At 47.0% G+C, this 24,721-nt stretch overlaps 1 protein-coding gene across 4 annotated transcripts in view; it reads right to left on the bottom strand.

Moving 5' to 3' along the window:
* The window catches only part of LOC118081333 (H-2 class I histocompatibility antigen, Q9 alpha chain-like), a 51,085-nt gene that overhangs the window by 9,849 nt on the left and 16,515 nt on the right, over positions 1–24,721 (bottom strand). Inside the window, exons 6-8 of one of the 4 annotated variants that reach the window (XM_060269794.1) lie at positions 22,228–22,260; positions 21,669–21,725; positions 19,087–20,405 (exon numbers count right to left, since the gene is read on the bottom strand). In XM_060269794.1, coding sequence (XP_060125777.1) covers positions 21,703–21,725; positions 22,228–22,260 — 56 coding nt within the window. In that variant the 3' untranslated portion in view covers positions 19,087–20,405; positions 21,669–21,702. Of the gene's footprint in view, positions 1–36; positions 313–5,696; positions 5,855–15,492; positions 15,769–19,086; positions 20,406–21,294; positions 21,726–22,227; positions 22,261–24,721 lie in introns of those variants that run through there. The other 3 variants (XM_060269790.1, XM_060269791.1, XM_060269786.1) reach the window with 3 other exon arrangements.

Genomic DNA, 24,721 nt, shown 5'->3' with positions numbered 1-24,721 from the left:
GGTGGGGCGACTGTGCCTCTCCTGCCTTCCACTCACCTCCACTCTGGTTATAGCGATTCAACAGAGTCTGCATATTTCCCCTGAACACCAGCTCAGAGCCCTTAGCGATCTGAGTCTGACTGTCCCAATACTGAGGATCCTCCTTTTCCACCTTCCTTATCCAGGGGACGTGAGGCAGCATCTTCTTGGTGTCACTGTCGTACTGAACAAATTGCTGGTCATCCACATACCCCACAACAATGAACTGGGGCAGCCCCTGGCCAGGCTCAGACACGGCTGTGAAGAAGTAGTGCAGGGAGTGAGAAGTGGAGCCTGGAAAGGAAGAGAGAGGGGGCAGAGAGTTAGGGGTCCTGCAGATGAAGGAAGCACCCTAATCCTGCTATATTACAGGCAGCAGCCCTAAATAAGGAGATCCAAAGTTCAGCAGGGTTTGGGAGAGTTTGTAGACCTTCCTTTAAACATAGAGGAGGCAGAGCAGAGGGAGCCTAAGAATCATAGTGTTGGAAGGGGGAAAGATAGGATATAAATACAAGTAACAACAAGAGCCCATGGAGCTGTGGGTGAAAAAACGCTCTGCCAGGCAGCATGTCTAAATCTCTGCATGTCTCTGCTGAGGCTCCATGTGAGGGAAAGAGAGGCCAGCCCCTCCCCTTTAGCCAAGGGGGCAGGAATTACCCCCCCCCCACTTGCAAGCACCAAGCTGATGAGAGCTCCCACAACATGGTTTGAAGGCTCAGGATGCAGGCACCAAACTGAAGCTAAGCAGGCTCAGGCCTGGTAAGTGATGGAGGGGTGACCACACAAAGCAACATCCATAGATGGGAGAACAGGAATCTGCCTCATACTGTCCACTCTCTTTCTCAGGGATTGAACCAGGGACCTTGTGTGGGCAAGGCAAGTGCATAATATAAAATATGATTTCACAGACTTAATGTAAGAACCCAAAGAAGAGCTTTCACCTGAGGGGCCACTGTGAGAATGGGATGCTGGACTAGGCTGGCCCCTGGCCTGAAGCAGGCTCTCCTTCTGGGGATGGTTCATATATGCAGAAACGGGCCTAGTTAAGCCACTCCCTTGGAGCCGCCCCACAATCTGACTTTCTGGAGCCATGCACTGAACAGGTCTGACCTGGGTCTTGCTTCCTGGGCTCTGGGAGGCTTTGGCAAGACCTCATGGGAACTCAGGACAGCCCCACAAGATCTCATGAGAACCTACCAGAGTCTATGATGCACGGCAGAGAGCTTCAAAGCTCTTTCGGTGCAGGGAAAACCTTGCACAAAAAGAGCTCTCTGCCTCCTGCATATATAATTTGTGTGATTCCAACAGGCCAGCTGTCAACAGCATGAAGTTGAAATCGGTCCAAGTTAAAGGCTTTCCTAACAGTTGCGAGTTTCCTGCACTTTCCACCAGTTTCCCAGGGACAGGTGTAAAGTTAATTGGCCTGTAATTTCCAGGATCCTTCCTGGATCCCCTTTGGATAATCAGTGCTTAAATGGTTCAATGTTACAATGTTTGCAATCTTCCAATGTTGTGGTCTGAGCTACCACCCACAGAGTGGGTTCCCAAATTGAGAAAGGAGACCCCACAGTGATAGCAGGGGCAGGAGGACAAATGCAACTTTGGGGTCAGGTCTCAACAGGTGGCCCCACATCCCCTTTCTCACACTTGTCCCTTCATGAGATCGAACACAGGAAGGGGGACAGAGCGTGTCAAAGGAAGACCCTATCCCCAAAATGGCTCACTTTCCTGCAGGCTGTACCAGCTCTGACCACCAGGTGGCCTAATGAATTCCACAGTAACAGCCAACAAAGATTTGGGGAGAGTTTGGAGGGGAGGGAGCTGAGCATAGACAAGGCATCCCCAAACTGCGGTTCTCCAGATGTTTTGGCCTACAACTCCCATGATCCCTAGCTAACAGGACCAGTGGTCAGGGATGATGGGAATTGTAGTCAAAAACATCTGGAGGGCTGAAGTTTGGGGTGCCTGACTTAGACTTTCAGCATCAGACCCAGAGCTGGTCCGCCCAGGAGGCAACCCCACTGCTTCTGCTGCCACCAGAACACCCCCCCCATTGGCAAGAGGGAGCTTGGCACCTGGTGTTGCCCCTTATCTTTTCCACCCCTGGACGGAGAAGTCGAGTTGAGTTCAGTGAGAAAAGGGGCATTTCCGTGGCGGAAGGTAGGGGGGCACAGTGCTAAGGGGGGAAGAGGAAGCAATTCCTGTTTTGCCTCAGGTAGCAAAATGGGGCATATTATTATTCTTTATTGAATTTATATACCGCTCAATACCTGGAGGTCTCAGGGTAGTTCACAGAACAAAATCAAAATATATAATCAAAATAAAAACAACAACCCAATAACAGCCCCCCCCCCGAACAAAACAACATTTTAAAAGGGCATAGGATGTCTATCAAATCAACCAAAGGCCTTGTTAAAAAGGAACATTTTTGCCTGGCGCCTTAAGGTGTATAATGAAGGTGACAGGCAAACTTTCATTGGGAGAGCATTCCACAGATGGGGAGCCACTGCAGAGAAGGCCCTGTTCTCATGTTTTCACCCTCTGAACCTCTCAAGGTGGAGGCATGTGAAGAAGGGCCTCAGAAGATGATCTCAGGGTCCGGGTAGGTTCATATGGGAAGAGGCGGTCCTTGAGGACCCATCATACCCCTGTGAAAATTGTGTTGAATGCATTTGGACAACTTCACCCTCAAAGAGGAAGAAGCCCGCTTGAGTTCGGCCAGTGACTCATCTCAAAACAGCTAGAAAACTAAAATAAAAATCATAGACGGGACCCTGAAGGTCCAGCCCCCTGCAATGGTGGCATCTCAACAGCAGCATCCATGACAGATGGCCATACAACCTCTGCTAAAAGGAGAATCTACCACCTTCGGAGGGAGTTTCACGGTGGAAAAGAGAGTTCAAGGAATCGTAAACCTGCAAGATGAGTTTGCTTGAATTACGTACACCTTGATGGTGTGTTGACTCTGCTCCTCCCTCCAGCTCAGTTTCCTTTCAGGCAAGATCAAATGGGACCCACTTCCCAGCCCCCCCCCCCCCGGACGAGGGCTTCCCCCAGTTCAAACCACAAGAGCTGCCTCTGGTTGTGGCATCTGGCTAAACAACACAGGCGGTTCTTCTCAGTGGTCGGGAGACAAAGAGCCACAAAATGAGTCACACGTGAGCCCCCAAACTGAGGAGGAACTTGAAGGAACCAGTGGTCTCCACCACCCTTTGCCCTCCCAAAGCCCCCCTGCCCAGCCCTGTAGCAGACACAGTGAGGGGGCAGCCCCCCCCCATATAGAGAGGGTTTAACAGAGAAATAACAGGCCTTACTCTTTAGTTCTTAAAGCTTTGTAAGTTACTGTGAGAATTCTTATGCAACAAGCAAGTATTAAACTAATGATAGTATTATATTCATACCATTTTCCATTAGAGAACCCCAAAAACTATCCTATATAATAAAGCCCCTGTGTCCCTGCGTCCAAGTTGTCCCGTGTGTCCCTGGGTTACTGCGCATGTACCCCAGGGACACAGGGATTGGACGGAGAGACAGGACGCACACACACGCGCGCTCCCCCCCCACCTCTGCCTACCGTTTACTGTGGCGGCGGCGCATGGGGGGGGGCCGGCTGGCCCCTCCCACAGCCGCTGCTTCGTTGGGGCGCTCAGCTGAGCCCAGCTGGGCAGCGGGTGCCCAGAAGAAGGCCGCAATTCGGCCTCTTTCTGTGGCGGCGCCGCGTGGGGGGGCCGGCTGGCCCCTCCCACGGCCGCCGCTTCGGCGGGGCTGCACACCCGTTCCCATCATTCCTGCAGGTGGGGGAAGTACCCCTCAATGCCCCTGGAGCATCAGTCCCACCCACCCAGTTACTCGATGACAGTGGGGCTTCAGATGAATTTCAGCCGTTCTTTGATTATCTTCTGGAAGGTATTAATGTTTATATGATAAGTCTCGACAGATAAATAGATCTGGGTTGATGAATTATGCTCTGTGACTCAGCAACATCAGGCCTTAGTTAACCGTTTGGCCGGTTCTGCTCCGCCTGCTGGAGCAACAAAGTTACCCCCCCCCCGCAACCCTGAAGCTCCGGCGGCAGCGGCGGCCCACCTGACCTCCTTCCCTCCACCCCATGCACTGCTCTTGGGTCCCAGCCTCTCTGCTTTGCACACTAAAAATCAATAAAATCTGTTCTAGTGCCCGTTTATTTTAACGGGCTGAATTCCACTAGTTTACAAATAAAAACAAACAATATTTTTTGGGGCGGGGGCATAAATGTAAGAAAATAACCAACCCAAACTAGATAATCATATTCTTCAATAAAGAGGATCACACTACAAAATAAATATTATCTCCCTCATCTCATAAACAGCAGTGGTCAAGGATAAATCCCACATAATCTCAACATCCTATTCCCCCTTCCCACTCCCCAAAATGCCCTGCTGGTATCTCCAGATCTTTCTCCCTCCCCATGTAGAATAAGGTGGTCTCACAAGAGTGTCTGCTTAAAACATTTTTCTTTGGGCAAACCTATCCAGATACGTAAAAGTTGACATATTTTGGGCTCTTATTGCTAATTTTAATTATTTCATAATGCTTTCAACTGTTTTTATTATTTTACTACTATATTTCTTGTATATCAATAAGTTTTCACCACAATTGAGCAGGATGTACATTTTTTTAGTTAAACAAAACATGGGTGGCAATCCCAAAAGGAGAAAAACACCAAAGACAGCAATCAGGAATGTGGAAATAAGAATTTAATTGTGTCAAACACTTGAATAGGATGCAGAGCCAGTCAATTGGTGGAGCAGGAATATTCTGAGCAAGGGCAATTCATGTCTAGGAGCTCCAGAAGCCAGGCAGACACTCCAACTTTTTTGAATTTTTTTTTGGGGGGGGTGAGGGAGAATATAAAAGAAGGGGGTATTCAAGTGGAACTGGGCTGTAGGGTGGGGACCCCCACTGGTTTCTCGGGAGTTGTTTGTGCCTTTCGTCCACAAGGGGCCGTACAAAATCGGCACAGAAAAGCTCCCTGCATAATTTACAAAACTACATGTTTGACAGGCAACTGGAAAGATTTGGGGGGGGGGGGAGTTACAATTGTAAAGCAGAAGAACCTGATGATGATAGTGCCTGTGAAAGGGAATTCCTGAACAAAAGAACCTTGGGAATTGAGGGTAGGGACCCCTTATTCAGACTCCCCCCCCCCGCAATGAAGTCAGCTCTACATCCGTCCACCTCCCACCCCCAGGCTGGTCTCCTGAGTTTTTAGCTGAGTTTTTAAGAGCGGCTGAGGGTTAGATTAGAAGAGGGAAGGTAGAAAATAGAAGAGGAAAGTCTCTCTCTCTCTCTCTCTCTCTCTCTCTCACACACACACACACACACACACGCGCGAGTCAACACGAAGCTGTCGGGGGACGGGACATGCGAGTCACTCTCCCCACCATTAATCCGGCCAACACTTTCAAATTTCGTTTTGTTCTTTGCTTGAGCTACGAGCCAAGCAGTGAAGCGGTCCCTGCCCCGGACAGCATACAAAACAAGCCACAAGTCTGGGAAACAGATGTTTGGAAAGGGATCCGGCTCCAATTCGGAACAGAAACTCCCCGCCCGCCCCTTTCAGTGCCCACGAAATGCAATTCATCAAGAGGGCTGAGTGCCAATTATTTTCTCCCCCCGCCCAGGAGCACAGTCCTTACCTGCGCAGTCCAGGATCAGCAGGTGGGCAGCCGCCCACAGGATCAGGGGGGGCCAGCGGAGGAGGACCCCCATTATCTCCCCCCAAACGAAGCTCCTTTTTCCTCCTCTTACTCTAGCGGCGTTCTTCTTCCTCTGACGATCTGAGACCCGCTCTCTGCCCCGCCTGCGGAACCATCAGCAGCGGGAACCGGGATTGGGCGAGGGGATAATATTCCGCCAATCGGAAATCTGCGGGAAGATGACGACATCGGTCGCCGGGCAGACTTCGAGGCGCAAGTTTGGGACAGAGGCTGGAGAGGGAAAGAGAAAGTGATTGAAGCTCCTTGCTGGGAATCGCCGCCTCCCTCCCTCCCCCTGGCAGGTCTTCCTGTCCTACCCTGCAGGGAGGGCGGAGGGGGGTTGCCAGGGGAGAACCCCAGGTTAAATCCCCGCATCTCTAGGGGGGTCTGGGAATGCCCCCCCTCTGAAACTGGGGATAGGGGCTATGAGATCCTGCGGGAGGTGGACTCGTGGGCTGAGTCAGTGCAAGGCAGCCTCCTGGGTCCTGTTTCTAAAAAGCCCTCGCATGTCTTCCTCCACTGCCAGAGGCAGGAAATGCATTAGAATAGCACTCGCTGGGTGTCCCCTCTTCCGTGTTCCTTGCAAGCTTCTTACTGGGGGCGCATCTGGTTGGCCACTGGGAGACCAGCCACCATGCTGGACTCGATGGGCCCCTTGGGTGTGATCCAGAAGCCTGGCTCTTCTCCTGCGTCCCTCTATCTAGTGGCAAGGGGTTCCAGCGTTTAACTGCCTTGTAAAGAAATGCTCAGTGTTACAACTAGGGCTGAACCTCAGGGTTGAGGTCAAAACACACACACACACACACACACAGAGAGAGAGAGAGAGAGAGAGAGAGAGAGAGTATTGCCACACAGAGAGGTGCAGCAGGTGTTGGGAAACTGACAAACAGGTTGCTATCAGCACATGGTCAGGCCAGAGCCCACCACCTTGCCACTATTTCCTTTTTCCATGTGCTTTTAAAAAAGGCATTTTATATCTCCACATATCTAGGAACTAGGCAGAGGGCCTTCTCGGTAGTGGCGCCTGCCCTGTGGAACGCCCTCCCAACAGATGTCAAAAAGGAAAACAACTACCAGACTTTTAGAAGACATCTGAAGGCAGCCCTGTTCAGGGAGACTTTTAATGTTTAATAGATTATTGTGTTGTATTTTTCTGTTGGAAGCCACCCAGAGTGGCTGGGGAGACCCGGCCAGATGGGCGGGGTATAAATATTATTATTATTATTATTATTATTATTATTATTATTTCCTTCTGTCGTCATATTGGCCCCAACATGAGCTGCTCTCCCCCTGCCTGAGACCCTCTAAGCCTGCAGCCCCCCTTTGCACAGTCAGCAAGACCCAGCGGCTCCCAAACCTCTTCTGGAAGACACTGAGCAAAGGCTGGGTGCCTGGACCAGAGAGTGCTTGGCCCACATCCCACTTCTAGAAGCCTGAACGTTTGAAACCTGAGCTAAGCATGTGACACACACAGAAGCTGATGCCTTTTCCAAGAAATCAGGAAAGAGACAAGTAATGGCCACTCCTTGCCCAGGTACAAGGAAGTTTTTGATCTAATTCTGAAGCTAAAAATTATTTGGGAATTCTTCTTTTACATGGCATAAAATGTGTCCTTGGTGTGGTTCTCCGTTCCAAGCTGGATTGCTTCCCTGGGAACTTTGCCCCCTTCTGCCTCCCTCAACAACTGAGTCAGGTTGGAAAGTCCCAGGGCAGTTCTCAGAACAAGGCCCGAACGGTTCGGACTCCCATTGTTTGTTTTCATTTTTACTTCTCAGATGAATAGCTGACGGTGCAATAAACAGTCTTTGGCGAGTTACAATAATCTAAATTTCGTTTGCATGCCAAGCTAGCAAAGGAATATCAAGTGACGACATCTCAGGCTGCTTGACTGACATTTCTCACAGGAATTGAAAAATGGAGGCAGGTTTTGCAGAGAAAGTAGTCGTCCTTCATTAACACTGGGGTGTGTTTGTGTTTCTTTCCAGGGTGGATTCCTGCCCTCACTGTTCTCTCTCTGCCACAAGACACCCTCACCCATTTCTCCACAGTACCTACAGGTACTGTACAGTAGTTGTATTTTCCTGCTTTCCCCTTCTTGTGATCCTCCGCTGCCCCCTACAGGCTGCTTTCTTTCCCAACTGCAATGGAAATCAGGTGATTTCTAGGAAATCCTTCAAGGGACCAGTTGAAGCAAGTCACAGACTGGACCCCCCCCCCAAAAAAAGGCCAGGGTTCCCACATGTTACATATTTGGAATTAGTGCAAATGGGTGCAAGACAGTAATTGCTGTGGCAAAATGATACAGGCAACTCCCCACGTGCACGCAATATACTTGCACACAACCGCTCACACTCCTGCCCTGAAGTGTCAGGAGAGTTGGAAAGGGGGCCTTTCTCAATGTTGTGGGGCTCCAACTGTTTAAGGCAGGGCCCTAGGCTGCTTTTTGAACTGCTAGAGGCGGTCAGTACTCAGTTTGCAAAAATCCAGCCTGAGACATTTAATAATCTTCAGGCTGCGTGACAGGACGCTTTTGTCAGAGCCAATTCAAAAGACGCACCAGCGAAAAATGATACCATTTTGTTTCTTCTTCTCCTCTGCAGCCTGGCCTTCACAAATTGGCTTCTGTTCTTGGCAGGCAGGCAGAGGGTGGGGACCTGCCTTGCCCTCACCACTTCCCTCCCTTCAGGGGAGAGATTTGTTCAGGGTGAGGCCGGCCAAGGATGGGAGGGAGGGAGGGGAAGCCACAGCAGCTCCCACCATAACACAGCCTGTTTGAGAGGAATCTGTATACAGATGTGGCTGCTTGTGGGGTGATGGTTTTGTCGTCCCCCCCTCACAAAGAGTGACTGGGGCTCATCCACACTTGCGCTTCTCCCACTTTTTTCCGCTGTAGAAACTGGCTGTTCACAGTTCAATTGGAGCAAACATCAATTAGGTTTTCTGCAGATTGACGTTTGCTCCAGTTTAGCAGTAAAGAGTGGGATTTCTGGGGGGGAAGCAGCAGGGCAAATGGAAAATGGCACGGACCTGGACTTCTTTTGAGCCAGAACTTTCCCTAGAAAAACAGCACTGGCTACGAAATGTGCATTCTGGTCACAGGGCGAGTGAAGTGTGGATGACCCCCCAAGCTGGGAACTTGGATCGGGAGAGTTTGACAGATTAGCATTTATTCCAGCAACAGAGGAAGAAATGGTTTGTCCCAGGAGTGCCAGCTTGGCCCCATGAGTGTGGGTGCCCTGTGGTATTAAAGTGTGGCCTATCAGTAGCTTGGCCTCTAGCCAGCTCTTTCTGACCTTTATGAGAATTTACGTTCCCTTCTCCCAAAGAGGAGAAGAGGGGCTGCTGAAGCCCATTTTCAAACTGCAGAACAGGAAGCAAAGCTGCTTCTTCCTCATCTGAGCCTCCGTCCCATTGCTCTCCTCCTCTTTGCTCTGAGGGGCTCTGTCATGACAGATATTGCCCAGCCCTAATTCTGTCCATGGCAACCCCAAAATGAGTTATGGAGGCAGCATGCTTCTGAACACAAGGTGCTGGTAATCTCTCCTGGGCTTGTTTCTCCCAATGACTTGTTTGTGAGCTTCCCATTGAGGCATTTGGTCAGCCACTGTCAGGAGGCTGGACCAGATGGGCCATTGGCCTGATCCATCCAGGAACCTCCTCTTACGTTCTTAACTGTAAGGGTATTCCAACTGTTTTATTTATTTTATTTATTTATTTATTTATTTATTTATTTTTATAAATCATTTTTATTAAATTTTCCACTTTAAATATCGAATCATATTCCAAATTATACAAATAGCATTTAATCAATTCAAATATTCTGCCAAATTATAAAAAAATTAATCCAACTTCCCATACTTCAGGTTTGTTGTTGTTGTTTAGTCGTTTAGTCGTGTCCGACTCTTCGTGACCCCATGGACCATAGCACGCCAGGCACTCCTGTCTTGCACTGCCTCCCGCAGTTTGGTCAAACTCATGTTCGTAACTTCAGGTTTAGAGGGTCTAATCATAATAGTTTACTGCATTTCTAGTCAATATAGTCCAATATAGTCCAAATCATTTCCGAATCTGTTGTTATCCTTCTATTTTCTTTTCACAGCCTCTGAGTTGTCCCAGCAGGAGAGTTTAACCAAACAATATATGATTCTGTGTGGATTATATACCTATGATTTCCTTCTTTAGGTTAGCAATATCTCTTCACACGCCAAGTCAGTCTGGAGATCCAAGAGTCCTTCTACCGCTAGCGGCCGCCATCTTCAAACAGTCCCAATAACTCAAATCCAAGCCTTTGTTTGATAATTTTCCCAAACACTGGCTGCATCCACAGTCTTTCCAGGGGAGTCAAACTAGAAGTACACATCTAATGTCATAATTGAGGCTCCCTCCCCCTCTGACTATTCCGCAGCCTGGTCTTGGCTCCAAGATGAATTCTAATTATAACCACGTCACATCCAAAAGACTTCTTGACAAAGCTGCAGCTGCTAATGGGACCTGCTTTTCTTTGATGTCAATAGTCCAGGAAATCCTCAATCACCCTCCAAACAAGTCCAAAAGCATAAGCCCTAATTATCTATATTTTCATTACACACAGTTTTTATTTAAAAAACCATATTATCTCAGTAAATTACAAACTTTCCAATCTCTCTTGCTATAGATGTTAAAAACGGTTCTCCTGGGGTTTTTTTTCTTTTTCTTTTTTGGTTAGATAAATATTAAAGCACATAATGAAAAATTTCTCGCCCTCCCCATCCGCTCCATCACATACCAATCTCACTCTGATGTAAACATTCCTCGGTTATCTTTTGTTTCCTCAGTGGCTGGATTAGCAGAATAAATCTTCCCTCTTCATCTGAAGCATGTCCACAACTTAAATCCAATTTTTCCTCTTAAGCCATGGATCTTGGTTCGGTCGTAGAAACAGCGTCCAGGAGATCCAGACTCTGACAGGGGCTTCCATCCAGTGCCCCCAGCCCCTCCTTTCCGAAGTCGAAGCTGGTTGATGGGCATCTGCGGATGAGACTGCGTCTTCCTGTACCCCATTACAGCCTCTGATTACCCCGTGGGAGCCGGAGAGTTGTTATTTTCAGCCAACTTCTACGGCACTCCCAAGCGGAAATGGGCCAGGGTATTCCCACTGTTTTAAAGTGAATTTTGGTAGCTTTAAATTGGCTTATTTTAAATTAAATCTTTTAAATGGTATTGTTTTAACATTTACATGTTTGCTGCCCTGAGCTCCTTTGGGAGGAAGAGGGGGATCAAAATTTAAAATAAATTAAATATTTGGGGCATCTTCTTTTCATCTCAGTGGGAGAACTTCCTCCTGGGATTGTGGACTTTTGGAGCAACCCTGCCTTGGTCATCTCCCACCACACCCTGCCCCAGATCAGATATCTACCATTTTGTTTCTATTAAATTCCCAACCCTCCTTTCTTCTGTCCTGGAACCAAAGGCAGCATCCAGGTGGTTCCCCAGCCAGGCCCTGACCAGATTTCACACCCTCTTGGCTTCAGCAACATGGTGGACTCATGTAACTTAAGCCCACACCTGCGAAACTACAGATTATGTCCCCATTTCGTTTTAGACACTAGTTCAGTCACTTTGCACTGGAAGACCAATTATTGGTACCTCCGTGCCAGAGTCTCTGAATATTCTCAGGAGCATCAAAATCTTTGGAACTCCTGTGATAAGAAGGAAAGAACCACTAAAGAAGAAGGGTACTGTTGGATTTTTTGAATAGTCAAGTTACTTTAGAGCCGGTCTAATGTAAATACTGTCTGTTTAAGAGAAACAGGTGCCGGTGATGTCTGTTAATTGCTCACAGGCGTGGGCTCTGCTTCTTGTATATAAGGCTCTGCCAGAAAGCCTTCTGTATCTCTTAGTTAGATCTTTCAGTTTGATTCATCTCATAGTAGATCACTCTCTCAGTTGTTCTCAGTTTAAGAGATTCCTTAGTTGAATCTTAGTATGAATGCTTAGTTATAATGCTAGAATGCTGTTAATTCTCGGGTAGTTTAATGGGAGGTTTGTGGGAGGTTTTGGTAAGTGGGTAGATAACATTGCTAAGAGAGAAAGCATTTATCTTTAGTTGAAAGTCTCTTTAGTGTCAGTTTGTTTTTTCAGTTAAAGAAACCCAACCGTTTGTATTTTCATCTGCATACTTTTACAAGTGTGCAGCTAGTAAGGGGTTTCATATAAGGGAGATAATTCCCTACGCTCTTGGTGGTGTTTTCTTTTTTTAAAAATGATTTTTATTGATTTTAACAGAATAACACATGAAATACACATATCAAATTCATTCCACCCTCTTCCACCACCCCCCACGAGTCCCCTCCTGCCACGAGAAGGTCCCGCGCCGGGCGGATAGTTGAAGGTGGTCCATTTTCTAGTTGGGTTTATCCCCCTCCCCCTCCTCCCTCCCCCAGAGCTCTCTTCTGCCACCAGTGGGCCCCGGGTTACGAGGCAAGAGAGAGAAGAGTGTCCACCCTACCTCTATCCATACATATAAGAAAAACAAAAGGAAAAGAGCCCCCCTATCCCTCCCTCCCACTCCCCCCAAAAAGAAAAAATAATAATCCCCTCCCCCCCAAAAAAAAGCTAAAAAAAGAAAGGGGGGGGGAGAAAAAAGGCATTAAAAAAGGCATTAAAAAATTCCTTAGTTCATATCATTATTTAAAACAATTTGGACTTCCCCGACTCCCCCCACTCTGGATTCTTTGTTAATTATCAATTAGGCAATTTCCACGATAATAATATAATCCTTTTTGATACTCGAAATTAACTCTTCTGTATTATACATAATATCCATAATTATATATCTAAATAATTCATTTTCATACTGTCAATTCCCAAACTTAAATCACCTCTATTTTAATTCTTCTATCTTATGTTTCTTCCCTTAACCTATTATTTTTACCAAGAATGTATTCATTTGCATTTTGAATCAAATAGTCTATCCTCTTTATTCCTCAATAATTAATTGATCCCATCCCCCCTACTGCTGCAGCCAAATCCTCTGGACATTTCAGCGAATTCCTTTTGTCATACCCAAATCAAGCCATTCATATCAGTCCATTGAAAAATATTCTTTACTCATTCATCCTACTCCCACCCTATCCCAGATCCAACCCCAATGTTCTTCCCACAAACTCTGCCGCCCCCCCCCGCATGATTACACCTGTTGTCCAATCCCTCCCCTCTTCCTTTGCGCTCTTTTTCTCCTCTGTATCTCGTAACCGAATCTTTGCATAGTCCATCTCCATATCTGTCTCTTTTTTCCTCCTTTTTCCTTCTGTCTTGCAGCTTTTACCCTGAACTCCTCCTCTCACTAGGAGTTCAGAAGTGTCCGCTGTTTCTTTCTTGAGGACTCCTTGGGAAAAGTCTAGATCTCGCCCCACATCTCCCACTTGTGGGGCATTATGTTCTTCCTGTTCCTCTTCTTCTAGAGTTTGTATTTGTAAATCTTTTGTACTGTCTCTGTCTCTCCATAATTTGTTCAGCTCCTGCAGCTGTTCTGAATCTTGCTTCAACACTTGCTTAATGTCCAAGAGTACAGAGGAAATCTTTTGCCAAACAAGGTCTTGTGATGTTGTTGTGGCTAAATCTTTCTCAGACATCTCAGATTTCATGTGCCTCTAGTTGTTTGGGCAGCCGGAAATGGCAGGAATCAAATTCCAATGCTCTCTACGCCATTTTTGATTGAATTGGGTATATTCCTCCTTTGTTATAAAATATCATTTTTCATGTATCTCTTAAATCCATTGTCCACATTTTAACAGTTCTTTTTTAAACACCTCCAGATTGTTCAGTTCCAGCTTCAATATTATACAGTAATCCAAATCTTTAATAAATTCGTATTCTCAGGTCCTTCACTGAGCTGTCCCTGGACCCGGGTACAGCTTTCAAGGGGACTCTCTCTTGTCAAATTACGTTGCTTGCAGGCTCTCCATTACAATCAGCTCTCCCCCCTGCGCCTGCAGCAGAGGGGCTTCTATGTCCGCTTCCTGGTAAATTAGATACCTTCTATCTTTTTGACAGCCAAGGGCTAAGTCACTGCCTCATTGTCTCACAGGGGGGGGGGGTAATCTTACATTCCTTTAGGCCATAAATTATTTAGCGTGGCAGGGGAGTTCCGAGGCAGACGACCGGCTCGAGCTAGAGCATGCGCACAACCTGACCCTAACATCTTTTGGTTCGTTTAAAAAACAAAAATGTGTGCCAAGAGGCTTTGGCCAGAGGTCTCCCAGCTTCTACTGACTTTAAATGATTCCAAGGCTGGATGGGGCAGGGGGTGGGGGAGAAGTGTGGCAGAAATCACCATAACTGGACAAAGGGGGTGAAAGACCTTTTTTAAAGGGTCCCTAAGTGTAGACAGCTAGACAATAAAGTAAGTAAGGTAAATGTAAAGGGACCCCTGACCATTAGGGGGTCCAGACGTGACCGACTCTGGGGTTGCAGCGCTCATCTCACGTTACTGGCCGAGGGAGCCGGCGTACAGCTTCCAGGTCATGTGGCCAGCATGACAAAGCCACTTCTGGTGAACCAGAGCAGCGCACGGAAACGCCGTTTACCTTCCCGCTGTAGCGGTTCCTATTTATCTACTTGCACTTTGACGTGCTTTCGAACTGCTAGGTTGGCAGGAGCTAGGACCGAACAACGGGAGCTCACCCCGTCGCGGGGATTCGAACCGCCGACCTTCCGATTGGCAAGCCCTAGGCTCTGTGGTTTAGCCCACAGCGCCACCTGCGTCCCAATAATAAAGTAAGTACACATGTATAATAAATACTGGAGCTGTGGGATCTTATGCAGGTTTCCTCAGAAGCAAGTCCCATGGAGTTCAGTGGGGTTCCTTTCCTCCCAGGTAACTGGACTTATGTTTTCCAACAACAATCAGACAGAGTGAAACTCCCGAAATAACACAACCCAAAGTACTTAGGCAACAGATTATTTCTGATATTAATGGGCTCTGATCCAGTTCTGGCCTAATGCTCCTTTTGGACACAGGGCAGAAAAACATGTAGATCTTCTGGGGACTCCCTGTCTCAGGCGGCAGGAAGACCTTGGGGGCTCTTGTCTGCCCCTCCACTTCAGCTGCCCACCATGCCTGTTCTTTTAACCATGTATTTGCCACTCTGATCCCCCAAACCCAGTCCATTTGTGTTCCTTAAAAAGGCTTCTCTTTCAACACTGTGCAAGGCAGTGGGAGGGGCTTGGTGATGGTCAAAGGGCCAGCCAATCAGAACCTCTGTCTGGGCAGCTGGCTTCTCCTTAAGCAGGACCCGAACTCAAGGCTTGCTTGTCTCAGCCTCAGGATTCCCACCCTTCTCTTTCCCTCCCAGAGGATAATGAACTGGACAGATTTCCACCTCAGAAGGCCTAAGCTGAGCCTAGCATGGAAGGAAGGGCAGGCAATGGAGACATTTCCTTGGGAGGATGTGCAGGTCCAGAGAGTGTCATTCTGGAGGGTCTCCCCCCCCCCCAAGTCTCATTCTCTGTCCCCTCCACCCCACACCATCCCAGCCCCCATTGAGACCTTGAATGGTGTCTTCCCTCTGCCTCCTCCATTCCTGCAGTTATGAACTGATCAGAAGGGAAGGGGAAGAAGCTTCTGCCCTGGGTGGAGACCCCCACCCTCCATTTCCATGTTTCCCTGAAGCCCCCTTTCTGCAATTCCTGGCCCCTGAAGGGAAGGATATTGGGGGGGGGGAGTGACTCTGTGCCTCTCCTGCCTTCCACTCACCTCCGCTCTGGTTGTAGCGATTCAACAGAGTTTGCAGACCCGCCCTGAACTCCAGCTCAGTGCCCTGAAATATCTGAGTGCTCCTGTGGAAGTACTGAGGATCCTCCTTTTCCACCTTCCTTATCCAGGGGACGCGAGGCAGTGCCTTCTTGGTGTCACTGTCGTACTGAACAAATTGCTGGTCATCCACATACCCCACAACAATGAACTGGGGCAGCCCCTGGCCAGGCTCAGACACGGCCGTGTAGAAGTAGCGCAGGGAGTGAGAAGTGGAGCCTGGAAAGGAAGAAAGAAGGGGAAGAGTTAGGGGTCCTGCAGATGAAGGCAGCACCCTAATCCTGCTATATTACAGGCAGCAGCCGTAAATTAGGAGATCAGAAGTTCAACAGGGATTGGGGGAGTTTGTAGACCTGCCCTTAAACACAGAGGAGGCAGAGCAGAGGGAGCCTAAGAATCATAGAGTTGGAAAGGGGAAAGATATAAATGCAAGTAACAACAAGAGCCCATCGGGCAGTGGGTGAGAAAACGCTCTGCCAGGCAGCATGTTTAAATCTCTACACGTCTCTGCTGAGACTCCATGTGAGGGAGAGAGAGGGCAGCCCCTCCCCTTTAGCCAAGGGGGCAGGAATTGCCCCTCACTTGCAAGCGCTAAACTGATGAGAGTTCCCACAACATGGTCTGAAGGCTCAGGATGCAGGCACCAAACTGAAGCTAAGCAGGCTCAGGCCTGGTAAGTGGATGGAGGGGTGACCAGACAAAGCAACATCCATAGATAGAAGAGGAAGCTGCCTCATACTGTCCACTCTGACTGGCAGTGGCTCCCCAGGGACCCAGCATGGGGCCTCTTTCTCAGGGATTGAACCAGGGACCTTGTGTGGGCAAGGCAAGTGCATAATATAAAATATGATTTCACAGACTTAATGTAAGAACCCAAAGAAGAGCTTTCATCTGGGGGGCCCCACTGTGAGAACGGGATGTTGGACTAGGCTGGCCACTGGCCTGAAGCAGGCTCTTCGTCTCTTCTGGGGATGGCTCCTATATGCAGAACCGGGCCTAGTTAAGCCACTCCCTTGGAGCCGCCCCACAATCTGACCTTCTGGAGCCATGCACTGAACAGGTGTGACCTGGGTCTTGCTTCCTGGGCTCTGGGAGGCTTTGGCAAGACCTCCTGGGAACTCAGGACAGCCCCACAAGATCTCATGAGAGCCTACCAGAGTCTATGATGCAAGGCAGAGAGCTTCAAAGTTCTATCGGTGCTGGGAAAACCTTGCACAAAAAGAGCTCTCTGCCTCCTGCATATATAACTTGTGTGATTCCAACAGGCCAGCTGTCAACAGCATGAAGTTGAAATCAGTACAAGTTAAAGGCATTCCAGTTGCGAGTTTCGTGCACTTTCCACCAGTTTCCCAGGGACAGGTGTAAAGTTAATTGGACTGTAATTTCCAGGATCCTTCCTGGGTCCCCTTTTGATAATTAGTGCTTAAATGGTTCAATGTTACAATGTTTGCAATCTTTCCATGTTGTGGTCTGAGCTACCACCCACAGAGCGGGTTCCCCACTTGAGAAAGGAGACCCCACAGTGATAGCAGGGGCAGGAGGACAAATGCAACTTTGGGGTCAGGTCTCAACATGTGGCCCCACATCCCCTTTCTCACTCTTGCCCCTTCATGAGATCGAACACAGGAAGGGGGACCAAGCGTGTCAAAGGAAGAACCTATCCCCAAAACAGCTCACTTTCCCACAGGCTGTACCAGCTCTGGCAACCAGGTGGCCTAATGAGTCCCATAGTAACAGCCAAGGAAGATTTCGGGAGAGATTGGAGGGAGGGAGCTGAGCTTAGGCTTTCAGCATCATACCCCAAGCAGACAACAGACAAAAATGTTTGCTATCAGCACATGGTCAGGCCAGAATCCACCAGCTTGCCACAATTTCCTTTGCCCATATGCTTTTTAAAAATGCATTTTATTTTATTTATTTATTTTTTATTACAGTCGAGGACCAGCTCTTAGAAGTAAAATAGGAGACTCGACAGGAGCCAGCACTCCTGGGTCCTGTTCATAGCAGACAAAAGACATCTACCTGACTCTGCCTTCAAAAAATGAATATTTATATCTATTCATGTTAGCCTCATAACAGCTCTGACAGGCCCAAGGTTCCTGAGGGATATTTGTGGCTGTGTGGCGATTTGAACCCGGGTCTCCCAAGCTCCCTTATCCCAGTCAAACCACAGCCCATCACTGGATCCTTGTAAGCTTCTCCACCTCTCCAGACCAGGGACATCTCTCCTGACATTATTTTTGTCCCCATCCTGGTATTGTGTGGAAACAGTGACGAATCTTCTTGCCCCTCAAAGGCTAACAAATAGATGATGGCATAAGAAGCGTCCTTGGTGTGGTTCTCCGTTCCAAGCTGGATTGTTTCCCAGGGAACTTTGTCCCCTTCTGCCTCCCTCAGCAACCTCTGAGTCAGGTTGGAAAGTCCCAGGGCAGTTCCCAGAACAAGGCCTTTTTATTTTTAATGTTTTGTTTTCATTTTTACTTATAAGATGAATAGCTGAGGGTGCAGTAAACAGTTTTTGGCGAGTTACAATAATCTAAATTTTGTTTGCATGCCAAGCTAGCAAAGGAATCTCAAGTGACGGCATCTCAGGCTGCTTGACTGACATTTCCCACAGGAATTGAAGAACGGAGGCAGGTTTTGCTGAGAAAATAGTCATCCTTCATTAACACTGTGTGTGTGTGTGTGTGTGTGTGTTTTTCCTGCCCTCACTGTTCTCTCTCTGCCAAAAGAAACCCTCACCCATTCCTCCACCTTCCCTAGTTATATTTTCTCAATTTTTCCTTTTTACGATCCTCTGCTGCCCCCTGCCGGCTGCTTTCTTCCCCAGCTGAAATGGAAAACAGCTGATTTCTAGGAAATCGTTCAAAGGACCAGTTGAAGCAAGTCACGGGTTGGGGGGGGGGGGAAATGATCAAGGACAGGTTCCCACATATGTCACAGATTTGGAATCGGTGCAAGTGGATTCCTGTCTACCTGTGGTATGGAAAAGCGGAAATATATAAAACTTTTACAAATCACGTAATCAGAAAAAAACTATTTAGAGTATGGGGAAAGGATAAAAACTTATTAGAAAGAAAAACACCACTGTGGATATCCCCAGTGGAAGCTACGACCAGGAAAAGAAGAAATATGGATAAGTAGAGGTTAACGTACAGTGAAATTGTTTATCTTACAGGACAGGAAGCAAAACTGATAAATCTTGAGGAATCAAGAAATCTGGTTTGGACTGGATACAGGTACATAACATTAATGAATTGTTTAAGATAAATAAAAAATTGTTTAAGATAGATAGGGAAAATGGCTTTGCAGAACAAAAGTCTCAGTTTACCAAAGACCTATTAGATACAAATATAAAATTATTATCAAAAATGTACAAACTGCTGTTGGAGGGGGAAACAAAAGAGGAATTTGTGAAATTTAAGCAGGATTAAGTGGGCACAGGATGTGGGTCACAATATTGATTATGAAGTATGGGGAAAGTTGTGGAAAATAAATATGAAATTTATTCATTCCAAACTTTATTGGCATCATTTACAAACATTTAAAACAAACCAACAGTCCAGTGCGATCCCGTCATCAACCCATCAGTACAAACACTCGCCAAAGTGGGGAGGCCAGCAATCTGTTTCACCTCAGTGGGTCTCCAACAGGGGCAGGATCCTGTAATGTACTTCGGTGGCAGAAGATCAAATAGAGGAACTCAGCTACAGTTCTGGTACCCTCCTGATCTCTCCTGTAATAGGAAGCGTATAACCTCTATCTCCGGTTTCCAATTTAGAATACATAGTTGGTCCAAGTATTGCTGGCGGATATCATTGTACATTTTGCATTCAAGAACCATGTGAGCCAGAGTTTCAATCAAGTGGGCATCACATGGGCAGATCCTGTCTTCTTCTTCGGCAGCACATATACTAAAATGAAATTTATGGCAAGTTATGCGATAAAAATATATATGATGAAAATGGCCCACAGGCGGTATTTAACACCCACCAGATTGGTGAAAATGTCTAAAGAAAAAGGTATGTGTTGGAAGTGTAATGAAATTGAGGGATCTTTTATTCACGTGTGGTGGTCGTGTAAAATAATTAAGGAATATTGGGAAACTATATAAAATGAATTTTAAGATACCTAAAAAAACTTTCCCAAAAACACCTGAGATTTTACTTTTGGGGATGTTAACAACAGAGGTCCCCAAAAACAAGAGATTGTATTACTATACGCCACTGCCGCAGTTAGAACCTTATTGGCACAAAGGTGGAGAACAAGGATAGTCCCCACTCAGGAATAATGGCAGTGTAAAATGTTCGAATGTACTGAACTGGCTGATCTGACAAACAGGATAAGAGAAAACAAATATAAGGAAAATAAGGAGGAATGGGTAATATTTATTGAATATTTCAAGAACCAGTACAGAGAAAGACATAGATCAGGTCTCGTATAAATCCAGCAGTTGAAATAGATAAGAGTATTTAATAGATAACAAATTGGATGATTAAAAAGATGCGGATTACACAATTAGTAGAAAAGCAAAGGAACCAGGAAAAGTGGGGAAGGAAAGTCTCATGGTATGTGTATACATGTTGTATTTGGTATGAAGTTGAAAGTGGGGCAGGGGAAGAGGAGGGAAGGAGACGCGGGGTTAAATATTTTCTCTGTTCCTGTTTTTGAAAATGCAAATAATTTTTTTTTATTTTATTTTTAAAAAATTCCTTTCCCCATGGAGGCCTGTTTTCAAGGTTCTGTCTCTCGCTTTGGACTCTTGATCTTCAGTCACTTTGCATGGGAGACAAATTATTGGCACCTCCCTGCCAGAGTCTGTGAATATTCTCAGGAGATGTTGATCTCTGGAACTCCTGTGATAAGAAGGAAAGAACCACTAAAGAACAAACAACAACAACAACAACAACATCCAGTGTCTTCAAAGCAAGGTGCAGCAAATCCGTTGGGTTAGGCAAGAAGAGTCCTGGGGCCCCTGGAGGTTTAAGAGAGTTATTGCTTTCTTATTTCTAGGAAGTACCGGTAATGCCAGTCTATGAGAAGGGAAGGAAGATGGCAGAAATCATATAGTGGGAACCACAGAGAGGAAAAATATGTTCCTCAAGGGCCACAGGTGAAAAAGGAAGAACATGCGAGATGAACTGAAGGCCTGCAGCCAAAAAGAAGAGGCTGCTTATTTCAGATCAAATTGTGACCATGAAGCTCCTGACCTGCCTCTTCTCCTTGCTGGGTTCCTCCTTGGCTGTCAGCAGGATCAGTCCCTCTCATCTCCTGTAGGAAAGTCACCTCTCTCTTTCAGCTTCAACTCATGAGCATCCAAGTATCCCTCCTTCCTGCCAACCATCCCTCCCTGCCAGTCTCTTCACTTCCTCACACAGAAGGTGGGTTGAAAACACTCAGCCAGAGCAATTAGGCTGCTTTTATACATTCCATGACATGACATCACATCAGTTTAACCAAAGGCTGGGAGACCCAAGAAGCAGGTAGACAGTAACAACTTAGCCTATTTCATGCGTAATGCACCTAAAGGAGTTCTCGTGTTGACTTTCCTTCAATTTGGATGGAAAGTGAGTGACACAAGATTGGGGAAAGGCAGTGGCGTCGCTCGCCTTCTGGCTGCCTGGGGCAACAAACCAGAAGGCACACCGCCACGGCAGCGCGTGGGAAACTTTGGCACTCACCCAGCACCCCTGCGCCCCATCGCTCCAGCGGTAGCGGCGCCCCAGCACCCGGCGGTAGCACGCTCCATAGCGAGAGCCGTTGGTCGAGGGGGTGCCACGCTGCCCCCCACTGCCTGGAGCCTGGGGCTTCCCGCCCCCCTATTGCGATGCCCCTGGGGAAAGGCTTGTGGTGGGATCCACAGCAACAAGGAATCAAGAGACGCCATCAAAATCACTGCTCAATCTCCCCATCCCCTTTTCACGCTTTTAGTTATGTATATCTGGCACATTTCTGAAAATCAGCTGCAAAGCAAAATTGGCCAAAATCCATCCGAAAAACATGATTCTCCTCAAATTCAAGTTACAACTAGAGTCAAAATGGATGAGTGAGAGCCAGAATTAAGGCACATCATAAACAACATTGAAGGACAGCAGGAGCTCAGAGCCTCTGCAATTCACAGCCAAACTTGGTCAGGCTCCTTCTGGTCTCATCTCACGCACCAGGCTGGTCTGAAGCTACAGAAATAAAGAACAGGAGTATTTCAAAATTAAGCAATCATCATGGTGTGGGGGCATCATCATTACAAAGCTAGTGGGAACACAGGAGGCCATCTAGTCCAGCCTCACAAGGAAAGCTGCCACCCCATATCATGTCAATTCAGACAAAATCAAAATGGGCCTGCAGAGCAAATGCCTGCAGAGGGCAGATCGAGCAAGTGAGCCAAGCTGCACTCTATGGGGGAATACCAGAAGGACACAAAGTGGTCATATGGGAAGGAGAAATCCTTTTCCAGAACCCAAAATGTGATTATCTGTCATTCACATTCTCAGATGGAGGGGATCCTCTGTGGAGCTCAGATGGACAGACAGAATGTGTCAGATCAACGGACACTCCAGATTATGTCACACTTGGAAACCCCAAGGTGGGTAACAGGTGAAACTTTTCAGCATTTGGGGATGTTCCCCATGAAGTCTTCTGCAAGAGCCCCCCTTTGCCCCCACCTGCACACCCACTTACCCCTGGCGGAGCTGTCGGACCCCTGGCCTCTTGCTGCAAAAGGGAGGAAACACATGTAAGAAGCAGTTAAGAAAATACCCGATGCCAGGATAAAATTGGATCTGTTGTGTTTATGTATCTGCAAGAACTGAACTAAATGTTAGCATACACACAGAAGACCTGGGCCACCAAGCCCCCCCGGTAAGCATCTGCCGGGTGTCTTCTCCCTCCGGTAGCCAAGTGTAACACGATCCAGGCTCTCAGAGTCTGGACACGTTATCATCTCACTGAGATATTTCAACAATGGATCCCTCCATTAAATTTCAACATTTGCTGGATCCAGGACCCCAGGAATTAGAAGGGATTCAGGCATCTTGGAGACTCACCCCACCCCCCAAACTCACAATAATACTTTGGCATCGGACAAGGGAAATATGGGTGATCGAGATCATGCACTCCAGAGTTACATGCAGCTTGATTTTTCATGCAGCTCAGGAAAAGAAGAATTTCCAAATAATTCTTTAGCTTCAGACTTCACAGCCTCCCCACATCAATTGAAGCAAAAACTTCCTTGTACCTGGGCAAGGAGCGGCCACTACTTGTCTCTTTCCTGATTTATTGGAAAAGGCAGCAGCTTCTGTGTGTGTCCCATGCTTAGCTCAGGTTTCAAACATTCAGGCTTCTAGAAGTGGGATGTGGGCCAAGCACCCAGCCTTTGCTCAGGGCCTTCCAGAAGAGGTTTGGGAGCTGCTGGGTCTTGCTGACTGTGCAAAGGGGGCCTCCTCGACCCCAACACCCCTGGGCCTGCAGGCTTAGAGCAGGGGTCAGCAAACTTTTTCAGCAGGGGGCTGGTCCACTGTCCCTCAGACATTGTGGGGGCCTGGACTATATTTTGAATTTTTTTTTAAAAAAAATGAACGAATTCCTATGCCCCACAAATAATCCAGAGATGCATTTTAAATAAAAGGACACATTCTACTCATGTAAAAACATGCTGATTCCCGGACAATCCGCGGGCCGGATTCAGAAGGGGATTAAGCCGCATCCAGACCCTGGACCTTAGTTTGGGGACCCCTGGTTTAGAGAGTCCAAGGCAGCAGGAAGGCAACCATGTTGTGGCCAATATGATGACAGAAGGAAGTAGAGATATGTGGAGATATAAAATGCCTTTTTATAAAAACATATGGACAAAGGAAATTGTGGCAAGCTGGTGGATTCTGGCCTGACCATGTGCTGATAGCAAACATTTTTGTCTGTTGTCCAGCACCTGCTGCACCCTTCTGTGTGGTCATACTGTTGAAGGATGAAAACACAGTTGCAGTTCGAGGACCTGCCCCCCGCAATAAATAAAGACACAGTGACACGTGGTATTAAGGTTAATGGGTAGAATAAGGCCACAACTTTATTGGTTAAAGCAAGTGAGAGGTATTGGCTTAGGCATTGGACTCGCTAGCAAGCGTGACTCCACCCCGCTCGGCGGGGGGGTCATATCAGGTTAACACCCCAAGGGAGGAGTCCATTTCCAGCGTTAGCATGGTTTAGCAGCAGCAGCAGCAACTAAGATGAAACAGAGAGAAGTCCTTGCATATTTACAAGCGTTTATTCTAAAGCATCTCGGAAGCAAGACCAAACGTGTCTGTCTTTATCAGCAAAGCAAAAGCAAGAGAACTAACATATAATGGCACAACAAACGGAAGTATACATCATGTGACACATTCAACATCCTCTTCCAAGCCTGTTCCTGTTTAAGGTGGAACAGAATCTACTATGAAATCCTAACAAAACTCCCCCATTCTGTGTAACTGATAAGTTGAACTGTAAGAATCATCTACGAAAACTCCCTCCGGATAATTATAACTTGGAATTAAGTAACTGATTCTCTTTTCTTTTAACTTGTGGATATATTGTAACCAGTTTGGAAAATGGCAATGGAATGAAGAAGTGTAACCACTTCCTGTGCTTAGGAATAACACTGTGTCCTTGAAAGGAGTATAAAAATGTCAACATGCGAGTATGCAGCTGGATTCAAGGAAAGAACTCTGAGACTCTTATGGGAACTTAGAATTGGAACATATAAAGACAATTTGCAATTAGGAGAGATGAAACAACTTCTCTAAGGGGACAAGGGACAAAAAACATCGGAGGAAGAGATCAAAGAAGAAACTGATGGAGAACAAGAAGTATGTCAACTTTCGTATCAGGAGGAAGTTTGCCATGAGAAGAAAGAGGGAAAAGTTTTTAGCCAAGTGTATCAGAGCAACAGTGCCCCCTTAGAAGGGGGAGCACAAATTATGTTTGGACTTCAGAATCCCCATAAGGAACAAAGACTGTTGGAGAAGATTAATTACAATGAACGGAACATTCAAATAAGAAAAGGGCAACAGGGAGGGAATGGAAAATTTGGGCATGTAAAACATTGCAGAAAGGGAGTGGGGTGAAGGGGAAAAGGATGTTATGTTTAAAGGTTGGTTAAAATGGTTTTGAAACTGGTTTCTGGACTTTGGAACTTGCTGAA

The sequence above is a fragment of the Zootoca vivipara genome, chromosome 2, assembly GCF_963506605.1.
Source record: "Zootoca vivipara chromosome 2, rZooViv1.1, whole genome shotgun sequence".
NCBI classification, from domain to species: domain Eukaryota; kingdom Metazoa; phylum Chordata; class Lepidosauria; order Squamata; family Lacertidae; genus Zootoca; species Zootoca vivipara.
This window is presented reverse-complemented; position numbering and strand designations above follow the sequence as displayed.